At 54.2% G+C, this 14,309-nt stretch overlaps 1 protein-coding gene across 4 annotated transcripts in view; it reads right to left on the reverse strand.

Moving 5' to 3' along the window:
• Positions 1–2,440: 2,440 nt before the first annotated feature.
• The window catches only part of KCNK3 (potassium two pore domain channel subfamily K member 3), a 37,897-nt gene continuing 26,028 nt past the window's right edge, over positions 2,441–14,309 (reverse strand). For all 4 annotated transcript variants that reach the window (XM_082428027.1, XM_082428025.1, XM_082428026.1 and 1 more), the window contains one exon: positions 2,441–5,700. In XM_082428027.1, the coding sequence (XP_082284153.1) occupies positions 4,790–5,700 (911 nt within the window). In that variant the 3' untranslated portion in view covers positions 2,441–4,789. The remainder of the gene's footprint in view (positions 5,701–14,309) is intronic.

The following is a 14,309-nucleotide window of genomic DNA, read 5'->3' on the forward strand; positions in this document are numbered from 1 at the left end:
TGTGTGTGTGTGATTCTTTGCAAACTTTGACCAAGGTGATGGCAGTGCCTGAGGCTGTTGTTCCAGCATCACTGCGCAAGAGGAGGGGACCGTGTCCACTACAGACTGGGCTGTTCAAAGGCCCCCTAGGGAAATGAAGTCTCAGCCTTCTAGGCTGAATCCAGCTTCGGGAGTGAGAGGGGGGCTTAAGCTTCATGCTACTCAGTGCAGACGGCGAGGTGTGTCCTGAGGTGGGGCTGTTGCTTTTTCCTCTGACAGTGTGTCTGTTCTGAAGTTCTTCCCTGGCCCTAGACATCCGTTCCCTGCCCCTGGCTTCCTGAGATAAGTTGTAGTGAAGCTAAAAGAAAGAAAGAGCTAAATGGTCCTATCTATGGGAGTGCAAGGACTTAAGATGGAACAGAATATCTTGGCTCCATCAGGATCTGTCATCTTTGAAGGGAGACATTTTAAGGTTATAGCCTCCCCACTCACCAAGATTCTGAATAAGAAATGACACGTCCTAAACAGCTCTGCGACTTCCACCAAACTTTTGCTGAAGACGTGGACCACCTGGGGACAGGACGCAGTGAGGCGGCTGAGAGCTTACGCTTCGGAGCCATCGGGCCTGGGCTCAAATCCCAACTCTGCCACCAGCCCACTGCCTGATCTTGGCAAGTGAGCTACTCCGAGCCTTGGTTTGAGCTGACGTATAATAGGGAATAAAATATGTATTTCATAATGTCACGGCCTTCAGTTACAGAAGGACTTATAAGCTAAGTTCCTTTTAGAATTTATTGAGGGGGTAGGATCAAACTTCTCTCTTCATCAGACAGATTTCACTAGATCAGCATTTCCCAAAGCGTGCCCTGTGGGACCCGGGGTGTGAGGAGACGTCGTGCAAACAGAAGGGCTGGTGCTGGGAGTGATTTTGGGCAATGCTGTGAGTTTAAGCACAGGTAAACAGCTGTGTCTGCCGCTGGGCTTTTCAGAACCTTCACTGGGCTAAGATGTCTCGGGAAGCTTCACACTTGAGCGATGTGTGCAGTGTTGCCCCAGATTCATCTGACCAAGGAACCCTTTTCCCCACAAGGTAAATCATGGGACACATTTTGGCAAGAGTTCCATTGCAGACCTTTTTCTCTCTTAGCTCCCAGGAAGCTTCTGTTTCCATTTGAGGCTGGCACAGAGGAACCACATCAGTCAGAGTCTTGGTATATTTATACCCCACCCCGCTCTGGGGTGCTGGTTTTCTATTTTTGTTTTGCTGTACATATATTTTTTTAGTGCAGGATGCCTCAGAGGCTGTGTGGAAGTGAGGAGGGTGGGGATGGCATCACCTGGAGATAAAGAGCCCACGGTAGGACCGAGGGCAATTCTGAGCCATTAGGAGCGATGGGCAGGGGCTGGGGTGCAGGTCACTGCTGCCACGATTCTGATTACCCCTCGGAAGACTGGGATGACTGCAGCCCCTTGGGGAATTCCTTCGAATTCTGATTATTTCACCCTAGGCAATGAAGAAAGGAGGGCAAGTGTCAGCAAGTTTAGGTCCTGTAGGAACTGCTTAGGAAAGTCAAAGCAATATTGGACTGGTTACTGCTGACCTCAAAAATGACATTGTTTAACTTAGCTCTTCTAAGAAAGACAGAGGCAGATAGGCCGTGGGCAGGAAGCCCTGGCTTTTGATGAGGTAGTCTTAGGTGCGGTGAGCCAATGGGAGCTCAGGGCCGGTTGTGCCGTGGCCACCCCAAGGGCCGAAGGCCAAGCAGTGTGTCCCAGGGGCCTGCCTGCAGCTGCAAGGAGCAGCCAGGAGCGCTGTCACACAAGGCTTGGCTGTGTCCTGCCTCCTGCAGGTGCCACCACTTCTTTCTTCGACCCCTGGATCCCCAGTAAATAGGTCTCTCTCTGTATTTTTCAACTGACCTATGTGGGTAGGTGGGAGGACTGCGATAAAGCAGCCTTACCCACACTGCCTTTATTTCTCTAGTGTATTTCAATCTGCAGGGAGCAAACCATTAGTGGGGAGAGAAATCAATTTAGTGGGTTGTGACTGGCATTTTATAACATGAACTAGAATAGAAAGTATTAGAATGCATTGGCTGTAGTAGGGGTTAAGCACTGTTTCATGAAAGAAAGACAGACAGGGAGATAGGCATGGGTTGTGGTGTCAAAGGCCACTGCGGATTGTACTCAGTGACATCTGGAAGCCACTGGCTAGCTGATGCCAGGCGCTGGCACCACTTCAGGATGCATCTGCTTCCGGGTCTGTCCTGGGCTCTGGGGCCCAGTCCCAGGCTGAGTCGTCCCTCCACACCCAGAGGAAAATGTACCTGGAAGAGAGGTGCCCGCGATGTATCTCACCCATGAGCTGCATCTGCTGGGTGCGTCCTCAGACCCCAGCGGGGGAGTGGCCGCTCCCTGGCAGTGCCAGGGCTACACGATGACAGAGGCGGCTGAGCCTGAGCCTGGTCTCCATGGACAGCATTTATTAGGCGCCATTCTCAGTGTGAAGACAGATAGGCAGGAGGGGCTGGCGGGAGGCCGTGGCAGCTGCGGCCTGTGGGGTCCAGGGGCTGCCCGGGATGAGGGTGTGGGCGCGGGGGCGTGTCACCCACACGTATTGCATATTCTGTGGCAGTGTGCCCAGGCATAAGGCATTGGGGAAGCAGAAAGGCTGCCTTCAGTGGGAGGGGGTGAGGGAGAAGCAATACCGGCCTTCCAGTTCCCTAGAAAAGACCTGGTCGGAGACCGAGCAGTCTGCCGTGCTCCGCGAGGGCCATTCGGCCTCCTTCCCCACCATCTCCCCACAACTTTGGTTGCGGCTCCCTTGGGACTGACGGGACGGGACCCCTCGAGGGCAGGGTCGCACACAGGACAGAGGCACCCCAACATAAACACAGAGGGCAGCCCCGGGTCCTGGGCCCTGCTCTCTGTGGCACCTGGGCAGCCAGCTCCTCCACACTGAGACGGGACTCACACACAGGCCAGGCCAGACTTCTTCCCTCCCAGGGGTGCCCAGAGGCCGGAGCGCAGGGTCAGGGTGGGGCTAAGGCTGATCACCCTGGGGACCTCCACTACAGCTTCCCTGAATGCCAGGGCTGGCCTTGCTCAGCAGTGTTAAGGAGCTGACACGGGAACAGTAAGAGGGGGCAGTCTGGAGGGGGAGAGGCCCCTCACCCATCCCTTGATGCTGTCCTGAGTCACGGTCCCAGCTCTAGCTCTGGGTCCTGACCGTGGAGCCTAGGGTCTCACCTCCAACTGCTGCTCTCTACCTGGGCTTCTGGGTTGCAGGTGGGGTAGGCAGGGGGTACACCTGGGAGGAGCGTTCCTTGCTGCAGCTACGGCTTATCTCTAGCTACTTGGGACACAGGCACCAACACTGGTTGTGGGGTCAGGGTTCACGTCCCAGGAGGATATGCCTGCCAGCTCTCTAGGCTGCTCTGCCCAATTCCCCAACTCCTAGAGCTCCAGCTCCTGGCCTTTCTGCTGTCAGCCCCAGCTCTGCTTACCTGGCCCTAAGGACTCCCCTGTTTGTAAGTAGGAAGTTCAGAGACTGAGTGGTCCTACCCTGCTTCAGCAGCCCACTCAGAGGCCTGCCTCGTGGCCAAGCAGAGGAGCGGCTGAGCCCAGTACTGGCTCAGTCCTGGGCTCTGGTTCTGGTCTAAGGCCCAGTTGCCCACACAATGCCAGGGTGTGCAGGCTGGGAACTTTGCTTTCAAAGAGTGGGAAGAGGAGTCGAAAGAAAGAGCACTTAGGCTCAGAACAAACAGCCTGGGTTCTTGCTCCCCTTTGCCTTTTGCTACTTGTGTCACCTTGGGCAAGTCATGTCACTTGTCTGGGTCTCAGTGTCAACTGTAAAATGGGGATGAGAACTCCTGCCCTGGTCACCTAACTGGGGTGTGGTGAGAATCAAACGAATGGGTAGTCAGGACAGGGTTTTCAAACTCATTTCACGAATCTAAGAGTCGGTTATTAGCAGCAGCGGCCAGTGATGGCAAGGAGGAAGTTTTCTGTTTGATTTCAAGGGCAGTGTCTGGAAGGCTGGACTCCCTCCGGCCCCACCTGAGGACGTGACTGGAGGTCAGTTAGCTCTCACTTACCAAGGGGACCACCCTGCAGACTGTTGGGCTCCTGCCTCCCCCTTCCCTTCTCCACCCCTTCTGCAGCCTGCCTGTCCTTGCTTCCATCTGCCTGCCCTCTGGGGACTAGCTTTAGGGACTGCTGGGTTTCCATTTCCTCCATAACTGCGAAGCCATGCAAAACAACACAAAAGGTAGTGGGAGACTGGGAGACACAGCTGGGGATGAGGAAGGGGAGTGGGACTGAGTGGGGTGACCTCGACAAAAACACCCTGACTTTTGGAGCCAAGGGAAGGTGGGAGACCTGGCAGGACAGAGGTATAAATAGAGATGCAAACTTACACGGAACACGAAGTTCCCTCCGTAAGGGACAGGGGGAGGGGGTGATGGTCTGGTTACCAGCAGGGCCTCTGCGAACTGGGGAGCTCCTTATTTTTCCAAAGGGATGGGAGGCTCCCGGCTTCTGCCTTCCCTCCCCGACCCCCCCCCCCCAAGTTTCACATTTCTCGGAATTTGCAGGGCGCAGATGCGGGCTCCAGGGGTCCTCAGAGCCCCGGCTCCTGCCGGCTGGTGCAAGCAGGCACAGTCGGAGATGGGGGGCGGGGGGAGGGTGGTGAGGGGTGTAGGGGCGCCAAAGGCGGCTGGGGCGGTCTCTTCACCGACCCCGCTGCTCCTCCGGGCAGGAGCCCCCCGCCCCGCCCGCGCTCCCAGGTGCTCCAGGCCCCGCAAGGCGTTCACACGGAGCTCCTGCGCTTCATGAGGCTGCGGAAGGTGGACAGGCTGTGCAGGCCCGTGGACACGGAGCTGATAGCGGAGCGCTGCGCCCCGCTGCACAGGCAGCGGTGCGAGGGCGTGTCGCTGTAGCGGCCGCCCCCTCCCGGCGACGAGTGGCTCTGCTCGACGCACGTGTCGGACGTGGAGAGGTCCCGCGGGATGATCATGGGGATGGAGTACTGCAGCTTCTCGCGGCTCTTGTACCAGAGGCACGAGCACATAGACTGGAAGTGCAGCACCTCGGCGTAGACGTTGCGGAAGCCGCCGCCGCCGCCTGCTGCAGCCGTGGACGAGGCGGTGTCCGTGGTGTGCGCGCTGCCGCCCGCGCCGCCGGCGCCGCCGCCCGCCTGCCCGTTGCGCGTGAGCAGCGCGCGGTGCTCGGCGTCGCGCTTCTCGTCCTCGGCGTTCATGGTCATGAAGCGCAGCACCACGAGGTTGAGGAAGGCGCCGATGACCGTGAGGCCCGTGAGGATGTAGACGAAGCTGAAGGCCACGTACTGCGGCTGCGTCTGCAGCGCCTGGTCCTTCTGCAGCGCCACGTAGTCGCCGAAGCCGATAGTGGTGAGCGTGATGAAGCAGTAGTAGTAGGCCTGGAAGAAGGTCCAGTGCTCGTAGTAGGAGAAGGCCGCGGCGCCGATGCACAGGGTGCTAATGCACGAGAAGAAGCCGATGAGCACCATGTTGGCCATGGACACGTCCGCGCGCCGCATGCCCAGCCCCCTCTTGGCGCGGTGCAGCAGGTACTTGACGAAGGTGTTGATGCGCTCGCCCAGGCTCTGGAACATGACCAACGTGAGCGGGATGCCCAGCAGCGCGTAGAACATGCAGAACACCTTGCCGCCGTCGGTGCTGGGCGCTGCGTGGCCGTAGCCTGGGGGAAAAAGGGGAAGAGGAGAGAAAACACGTGCTTTGGGGCTGCCCTTCCAGAAACCTGCCTCCCTTCCTCCTACTCTCCCCTCTCCTTCCCCAACCTCGCAGAGTCTGGCCTCTTTTTCCTTTGGCCGAAGAGAAGACGACTCACAGTTATGGGTGCATCCTTTAGTTCCTTGCTGATGGTTTCTCACTTACTATCATTACCACTCCAGGGGTTAGGTAGGAAGGAAAGAGGAAGCAGGGAGGGTTAAGTGACTTTTCCGGGGTCACACTGTATGGAGGCAGAGCAACCTGCGTTTGAATTAGAGTCTGTTTGGCTTCAAAGACCCGACCATTTTCTCTACCCAGAATAGGAGCTGACTCGTGCTGCTGTTGGGAACTTAGTCTAGAGGCAGCGTGGATAGCGTGAAACGGTACTGGCAAGTCAGTTGGGAGACCTGGATTCTAGTTTAGTGTCTGTGGGCTTTGGACTTGTTCCTTGTCCTCTCTGGGCCTCGGTTTCCTTGACTATAAGGGGTGGAGGTTGGACTGAATGAGTCCTGCATCCTGTGATTGAGTGTGAAGGGAGGGACCCTGGGGGTCCTTGATGACTTCTTTGCCTCCAGCCAAAGCTTATGGGGGTAGTTCGCCCCTGGGGCCCACCAGTCTCCCAGAGGCAGCTGGCCCACCCGTGTCAGAGGAGGAGAAAGGAGACAGTGCCCTCCCCCCATGAATTAGTGCTCCAGAGTCCTCATCAAACCATCTGTGGGGCCCTGGGGTCATCCTCTATGCCTGGCCCCAATGTAGGTTCTCTCCTCATGGGGATGCGGCATTGCCTTTGTCAAAGCAAGGGCCCTGGTTGTCCTTCCAGGTGTTACTATCACCAGTCAGACAGTCTCAACCCTATCACGCCCTACCATGCCCCTCAGCCCTCACCCAGCCAGGAGCCAGGCAGAGGCAAAGCCTCCCTCTGAGCCAACCATCACATGGCCTAAGTCAAGAGTTCTGCCTGGAGACCTAGAGGGGAAAGGACCCTAGATGGGAACTCAGAAGCCGTAGGCACAAGTTCTGGCCCTGTCACTAGTGGCTGTGTGGCCTTGGGAAAATTACTCCCCCTCTCTGAGCATGTTTCCTCATTTGTAAAATGATGTCTGCTGGTCCTGGCCCTGCTTCCTTCACTGAGCTATTAAGATATTTATTACTTTTATTAACAGTATTATTATAATAAAGTAATGCTTTCCATTTTTCCCACCTTTTTAAGCCTTATCAAAACTTAACCAAGGGCTTCCCTGGTGGCACAGTGGTTAAGAATCTGCCTGCCAATGCAGGGGACACGGGTTCGAGCCCTGTTCCAGGAAGATACCACATGCCGTGGAGCAGCTAAGCCTGTGCGCCACCACTACTGAGCCTGCACTCTAGAGCCCACGAGCCACACTACTGAGCCCGCATGCCACAACTACTGAAGCCCAAGCACCTAGAGCCCATGCTCCGCAACAAGAGAAGCCACCGCAATGAGAAGCCCACGCAGCACCACGAAGAGTAGCCCCCGCTCGCCGCAACTAGAGAAAGCCTGCGCCCAGCAACAAAGACCCAATGCAGCCAAAAATAAAACAAATTTTAAAAAATTTAAAAAAACAAAAAACTTAAAAATGCTGCTGCTTCTCTGCAGCCATCCTGGATTGCTCACAGCTGGAAGTGATCCCTGTGTTGAGTGGCACTGAGAATGTTCGGCTTTGAAGTCCAGGGCCAGTACTACCACCATCCCCTACTCTGTCACTCAGGTCCCCCAACTGTAAATACATATGTACAGCTAAATACTAGCTTGGGGTGGGTGGGGGTGGGCACTGCTGGACTTTGTCATATTCCTCCCCCCCCGCCACCCCATTGCCAGCCATGACCATGGGCTATGCCCAAAATATGTTTGATGAATTGATGGCAAGGCAGGATACCGTCTGCTTTGGTATGGGATCTGAATTCAAATCCTGACTCTGCCATGGACTGTGTGTTTTTTTTAAAAAAAAAACCTCTCTGAGCCTTAGTTTCCACATCTGCAAAATGGGGCTAATAAGTAGCACCTGCATCACAGGACTTTTGGGGAGAAATAAGTGAGATAATGTGTATAACACTTAGCACAGAGTCTGGTACATATCAAGCGCTCAGTAACAGCTCAGTGACAGCTCACAATGAAGTGCCAGGTTTCCCTCACATTTCCAAGAGATCACCTGGGCTGGCAGACAGCTCATTTCCAGTAAACTTGGCATCTCTGTCGGCCTAAAGCCATGTGAATCTTAAAGCTCAGGGAGGTCGGGGGACTGCTGCTGGGGTGTGTGAGGCTGTGGGCCACCCTTAGAATGGGCTCCCCTGCTCCCTGACCGTGGCATCTAGCTGGTGACTGTGTCACCCTTTGCCAGGGGCCTGGATAGCTGAGCTCTTGAGCTGCCATGCCTGGCCCGTCTGCACCCCAGCAGGGTGAGAACAGATTGTGCCCGCCAGCTCGGCCACAGCAGCCAGACCACAACTCACCTCGACAGCTGGGCAGGCTCTGAGCCAGAGCAGCTCCCCATCCTGCCCTTCCCTGTCCCCCAGGCCGGCGCAGCATAGGACGTGGGGGAGGGAACAGCACTGTGGCCACGGCTGAACAGGGATGGGAGGCATGGATCAGCCCCAGCTTGACCACAGGCTGGCTGTGTGACATTGGGCACACCATTGCACCTCACCTGTGTCTGTTCATAAGCTCCCGGTCCACCATCCTTTAGGAAAACCCAGTGCCTGCCGGCCTGGCAGCCTCACTACCCGCTGTGGGCTGCCCACAGAGTCCCCCGGCCCCAAGTCTCATGCTCTGCCACGGCCACTGTCCTGTCCAGTGTTGCCCCACCTTTGGGGTCAGGTGCCCCCAGGGCCCACCCTCACTTCCTACCACACGCTGAGGCTGCAGATCTTATCCTTCAGATACATTTTTAACTTTAATTCTCAAAAACTTCCTACAAGATCATTATTATGACTATCTCCACTTTATAGTTGGAATAATGAAAGCTGGAGAAGCCTCGTGAGTTGGCCAAGGCCACTAGACTTTCTGACTCATCGCTCATTCTGATGCCTCAGAGCCAATTTATCACCCAGGAAGGCGATCAGGATGGGAAACTGAGACCCGAGAGGAGAGCAGTCCATGTGGACCATCGTCCTCAGTCACTGCCCTGAGCCGGATGGGGCAGAAATGGCAACAGGGGTGCAATGCCAAGGCATTCAGATGCTTCTCCAAGCATCGGGCCTAGGGTCAGCATGCCCCCGCCCCTTCTCCTGTTCTATTGTCACTGGGTGAAAGGGCGAGGGAGCTGGGAGGACCTGCTGACGTGGGCACCCAGCTTGGAGGGGCGCCAGCAGGGGTGGAGCCACTCCCAGGGGGCCCTGGAACTTCTGGGAAGTAACTGGGAGTTTGGCAAGGCCTGTCTGCCTGCCAGCAGGCCTGCTGCCTGCCCAGTGCTCAGGCTTGGTTTTTACGAGGGAGAGGGGGCAAAGGGAGTCCCCGTTTTCTCCTTCCTGTCCAGCCCTGCGCATCTCAGGATGAGGGACTCCATCTGTCCTTGTGTGTTGCTGACATCCACAGAGGCTACGCTCCGGGCCTGATTCTCTGAGGATCCTCCCTCATAATACCTGATGGATCGACCAGCCAGAACTCACGCCCTGACCCTGAGACTCTAGACCCTGCCTCTCAGAGAGCTGACTGGGGCTGTTGCTGTCCCCTCTTCTCCCAGCTACCCTTCCTGAATCCACCATATGCTCAGAGCCAGAAAGGTCCTTACTGACCATGTGGCCCAGTCCTTACATTGTACAGATGAGGTGATGGAGGCCCAGAGAGGGAGAGTGACCTGCTCAAGATCACACAGCTAATGAATGGAAGATCCAGGACTATAACCTGAGATATTTCATTCCAAACTCAATGCTCTGTCCTCTGCCCTCTGGCTCAGTATAACCGAGGTTGACCTGTTCATTCAACCAGAGCCCAGCAGCCCCTGCTTGGGAGCAACCCAGCTAAGAGATGGCCTAGAAACCTGGCTGGAGCACAGAATTTACCTGAGGAAGCCAAGTGGCTAGATTTAAAAATTATGTGGTTGGACATAAATATTAATTATGAATATTTTGAGACAGCAGGAAAAATTAGGTGGGATGGGAACCCCAGGGCCTTAGTTCTTCTATTTTCCTCCCAACATCACCAAGGGCCTCAGAAACTGGCCAAAGCTCTGTCTTCCAGGGAGATGCAGAGGGTTGGGGGCCATCCCTCCCTCTTACTGAACTTTTTCTCTCTGTGGACTGTTTCCTTCTAGTCGAAGCACAAATAACCAGTCTGAGCCCTTGGTAATGGCCTTGGCTGGATTGGACTCAGCTGTCTGCTCCCATTGACCTCACGTGCCCGCCAGCTTGAGTGCCTGACCTCTTATCCCTGGCCTAGCTGGCCACAAAGTTAGAAAGCTGACCACAGCCTTGGGTGGAAGAAAGAGCTTGGGTCTAGAAGGCGGGAGATCTGGGGGTCTGACCTGGCCCTAACCATAACCAGCTTGTGCCTTGGGCAAGTCCCTTTTCCTCTCTGGGGCTCAATTTTCCTCATCTGTGACATGGAAAGACAGGACAAGATAAAAGTTTCCCACCTTTTCCCCCTGCTGTGGATGCCTTTTTTGTTTTTTTTTGTTCACCCACACCCATTCATACAGTCTAAATTTTTAAATATTTTACATATGAAGTATAATATGTTGATCAGTACAGTGTAGCTACTACCTAGAATAGGCACTGCATAGATAATTGTGAAAAAATGAATTCTTTTCCCATCAAAATTAATTAGGAACACATTTGCCAGTCAGAACTTCTGATTAGCATGGGATAACTGATTCTGAGACTGAATTAAGTTATTATTATGCTTTTGAAATACTGAAAATGGATATTTCTATTTTCCACAGGGATCTCTGCAGTTTAGTGGTATAGGTGAGAGCAGACCCTGAAGTCAAACAGCTTTCAGCTTTGGCCAGGTTACTTAATCTTCTAAGCGCCTCAGTTTCCTCATCTGTAAAATGAGAATAATGATGCACTTACCTCATAGAGTGGCTCTGGGGATTTGATGAGTTAGTTGACTTAAAATGCTTAGGATGTTGGGATCAATAAATATTAATCATTAGTATAAATATTTTGGGGAACATCAAAATCAGATGGTCTTTAAAGTTCCTTTCAGCATTGACATTCTGAGATCAATGTTTCCCAAAGGTAATTTCCTGGAATACCAATTTCATGGACTATTAATAACTGTTGGATGAGAAAAGTGTTGCTTGGTTAAATGAAATTGCAGGAATGCTGAATTCAACTGCATTTGTTGTCATTTGATTTAAGTGGAGCCTTTATCAGAGCCACACACGTGTTCAAGAGCAAGGTCAGTTGAAGTTGGGAGAATGTGCTTAAGTTTTCCTGCCTGTATGACCTTGGAACACTTCTCTCACAGTGCATATTGCTGGACAAGTGTTCCCTGGAGCACAGTTTGGGAAACGCTCCTCTGTAGCAACAAGAACTCTAAGGTCCTTCTTCCGGGTCTCTGACTTTGAGATTCTCTGGTGTCCCGTCTCTGGTTGGCCCAGCCCTTCTGTCGATTAGAAACACACAGCCCTTGGCAATGCCTAGCTGCAACCTGTTTCTTGGTTTCCCGCAGACCTAGTTATCTAATGTAAATATGGCCCTGGCCAGGCTAATGTTTGCCCTGAGAGAAGATGGATGAGGTGACCCGTGGCCAGAGGTACCCAAAGGCTGTGCACTCTGGACCAAGCTGGGCTGATGCAAAGCTGCACCTGGAGAGGGGGTGTGACCTCAGCGTGCTATCTGGGTCTGGTGGGGCAGCCGGAGAGGACTGGGGGCTTGAGGGAGACGGGGCAGCTCCAGGGGACTGGCTGTGACACATAGGCACCCCCAGAGGAGGCTGAGCTCTCCTGCTGGACCTGCAGAGGACACCTCAGAAAGGCCCACGGAGGACCCTGAGGCACAGACAGGGAGCCGCCCCCTTGATCTGGAGGTGGCAGCAGTGAGAAGCCAGGAAGTAGGACCGGAGGCTCCGCAGGGACTTAATTGGTGTGTTAAAGGAGATGAGGCGGAAGGAAGCTGGCCCAGACCCTGGGAGGGAGGGAAGAAAGAGGCTGCCCAGCTTGGTGGAGATGGGGAGGGGAGCGCAGGCCCTCTCCTTCCATCCTGCAGGATCCAGCTCAGACCTTGCCTTTTCCAAGAACCTTGGAGCGCCTTCCCAAAGCTGGAGGGACCTCTCCCTCTGCCTCGCTCTCAGGCCTGGATTTGTGCAGAGGAGTTCTGCAGGGCTCTGAGCCCCCGGAGGGCCTGCAAGTCCCCTCAGTGTCCGGCACAAGGCCGGGTGGGTGCAGCTGCTCAGATAACGCTGTTCAGCCCAGACAGCCCAGAAGTATGAGATGTGGATGAGAGAAACCTCCCCTAGACACCCAGCAGTCGGCGGCAGTGGGGGGGGGTGGGGAATAGGAGGAGGGCCCTTTGTGACTCATAGCTCCTGCCCTCCCGGTGGCCCCCAGGACCCTGCAAAATGAAATCAGCCTCAGGGCCCAGAAGGAATCCCCTGCTGTCCCCGGCCCTGGCCAAGGCCTGAGCTAGGCCTGGGAAACCACTGGGGCCTGAAGGACCTGGGTTGGCAGGAGGGACCAGTGTGCAGAACTGGGTCTGGAGCTTGTCCCCCTCCAGGCCAGAGCGCCTGGGAAGGACAGCTCGGAGGCACAGCCCCGCCCACCTCGGCCCTGCCCCGGCCCTGCCCCTCTCCACATCCTCTCTTCCCATCCTCCTGGCTCCTCTTCCGGCTCTTGTCCCCACTCCCCACCATGGTCGTCCCCCTCCCCCTGCCTTCCTCCCCCTCCCCCTGCCTTCCTCCCCAGCTTCCCACGTGGCGGCCCACTGCCTTCTCCTCTGTCTCTCTTTTAGCTCTCTTCCATCTGCAGGTGCCCCTATGACTCCAGTTCAGGGTTCTCTGATGTAGGACAGCCCCCCTCCTCTGCCCTCCCCAGGCCCACATGGGATTAGGGGGAGCTGAGGGGGGTGGTGCTGGTGTCATGGAAAATCCCCGCGGCAGCCAAGGTCAGTGTTTGCAGACACAGCCTGGCCTGGAGCCAGGCCTGCCTCCCTGGCCAGCTCCCTCTGGCCTATCCCAGAGGCTGGCTTTGCACAGGGGCTCTCGGAGGCACCCCAGGGCTGCTCTGGGTGCCTGGGGCCAGGGGCCGCGGGAGCCATCTATCCTGGAGTATGGGAGACTATGTAGTTCAACTCGCTCATTTTATAGATGGGTAAACTGAAGCCCAGAGAGGGGCAGGGACAGAGCCAGGACTGAAATCCAAGGCGTTCTGATCTAGCTCAGTCCTCGCTGCAGAGGGGAGCCCTCTGAAGTCTGTTCTGGTAGGACTAGGAATAGTGAAGGCTGTCGTAAACTTCCAGTAAATTAAGGGCTAGCTTGAGGTTGGGCTAGACTTGAGGTGGGTGATGGGGCCAGGGGAAGTAGACCCAGATGATCAAACCACAGTCCTTGACCTCAAAACACTTTCCATGTGAAAGGGAATCAGATGAAACGTCTCAGTGGAAGCACTTTGAAAACTTCAATGCCCCTCCCAAAGAAGAGGTTATTATTACACAAATTATTAAGATGTTGGCAAAGGTAGGAAATGTTTTAGGAAGAATTTAAGACAGGACCTGAGGGAGGGCTAGTGGTGGAGAGCTTCAGTTTGGATATCAGGAAGGGTTTCATGGAGGAGGTGGTATTTGCCCTGAGCTCTAAGGGATGGGTGGGAAATGCAGGGTTCTGATGGAGGGGAGCTGTTGAAACAAAGACACAATGCTAGGAAGACACGTGGCATGATAGGGGCAGAGAAAATTAACCCGAGGCCAATGGGCATGCTCACAAATGGGGGGTGGAGGGGGACGGTCAGACTCTCTCCGGAAGGCAGCTACACGATATGCCCCAAGAGCCTTGAAAATGTGTCTGCCCGTGACCCTGCAATGCCACTTCTAGGAATCTCTCCTGGGAAAATAACCAGAGATCGGAACAAAGATTTATGAACAAGGATGTTTATAGCAGCATTTTCATTGTGAAAAATTGCAAACAGTCCAAATGTTCACCCATAGGGTTTGGTTAAACATATTAAGGTATATTTATGTGGTGGAATATTGTGTAGCCATTAAAGTGCTGTTCTTAGGAGTCTCTTAATTACATAGAAAACCACCATCGAAGGTTAAATACAAATGGTAGGATACAACCCTTTATGTATAATGGGATCTCACAGTAAATATACAAATATGAAAAATGCAGCTATACACACACACAGAAAGAGAAGCTGGAAGGAAATATACTAAAAAGCCCCTAAGAGTTTATCTTTGAATCATGGGCTCATGATTACTTTTAATTTTCTTTTATAGATTCTATAGTTTCTACAAAAATCTATTACATATAAAGAAATGAATATTATAAACCTAACAACAAAAGTTCTGGGTTATTTGGAGCAGAAAGTAGTGAAGGTTGGTATGGTGAGCAAGGGCTAAAATGGGAAGAGCTTGGAAGGGGAGGTGCAGGAATTCAAATCTTAACTTGAAGGCAGCGAG

This window comes from Balaenoptera physalus (genome assembly GCF_965194825.1).
Source record: "Balaenoptera physalus genome assembly, chromosome: 15".
Lineage (NCBI taxonomy): Eukaryota > Metazoa > Chordata > Mammalia > Artiodactyla > Balaenopteridae > Balaenoptera > Balaenoptera physalus.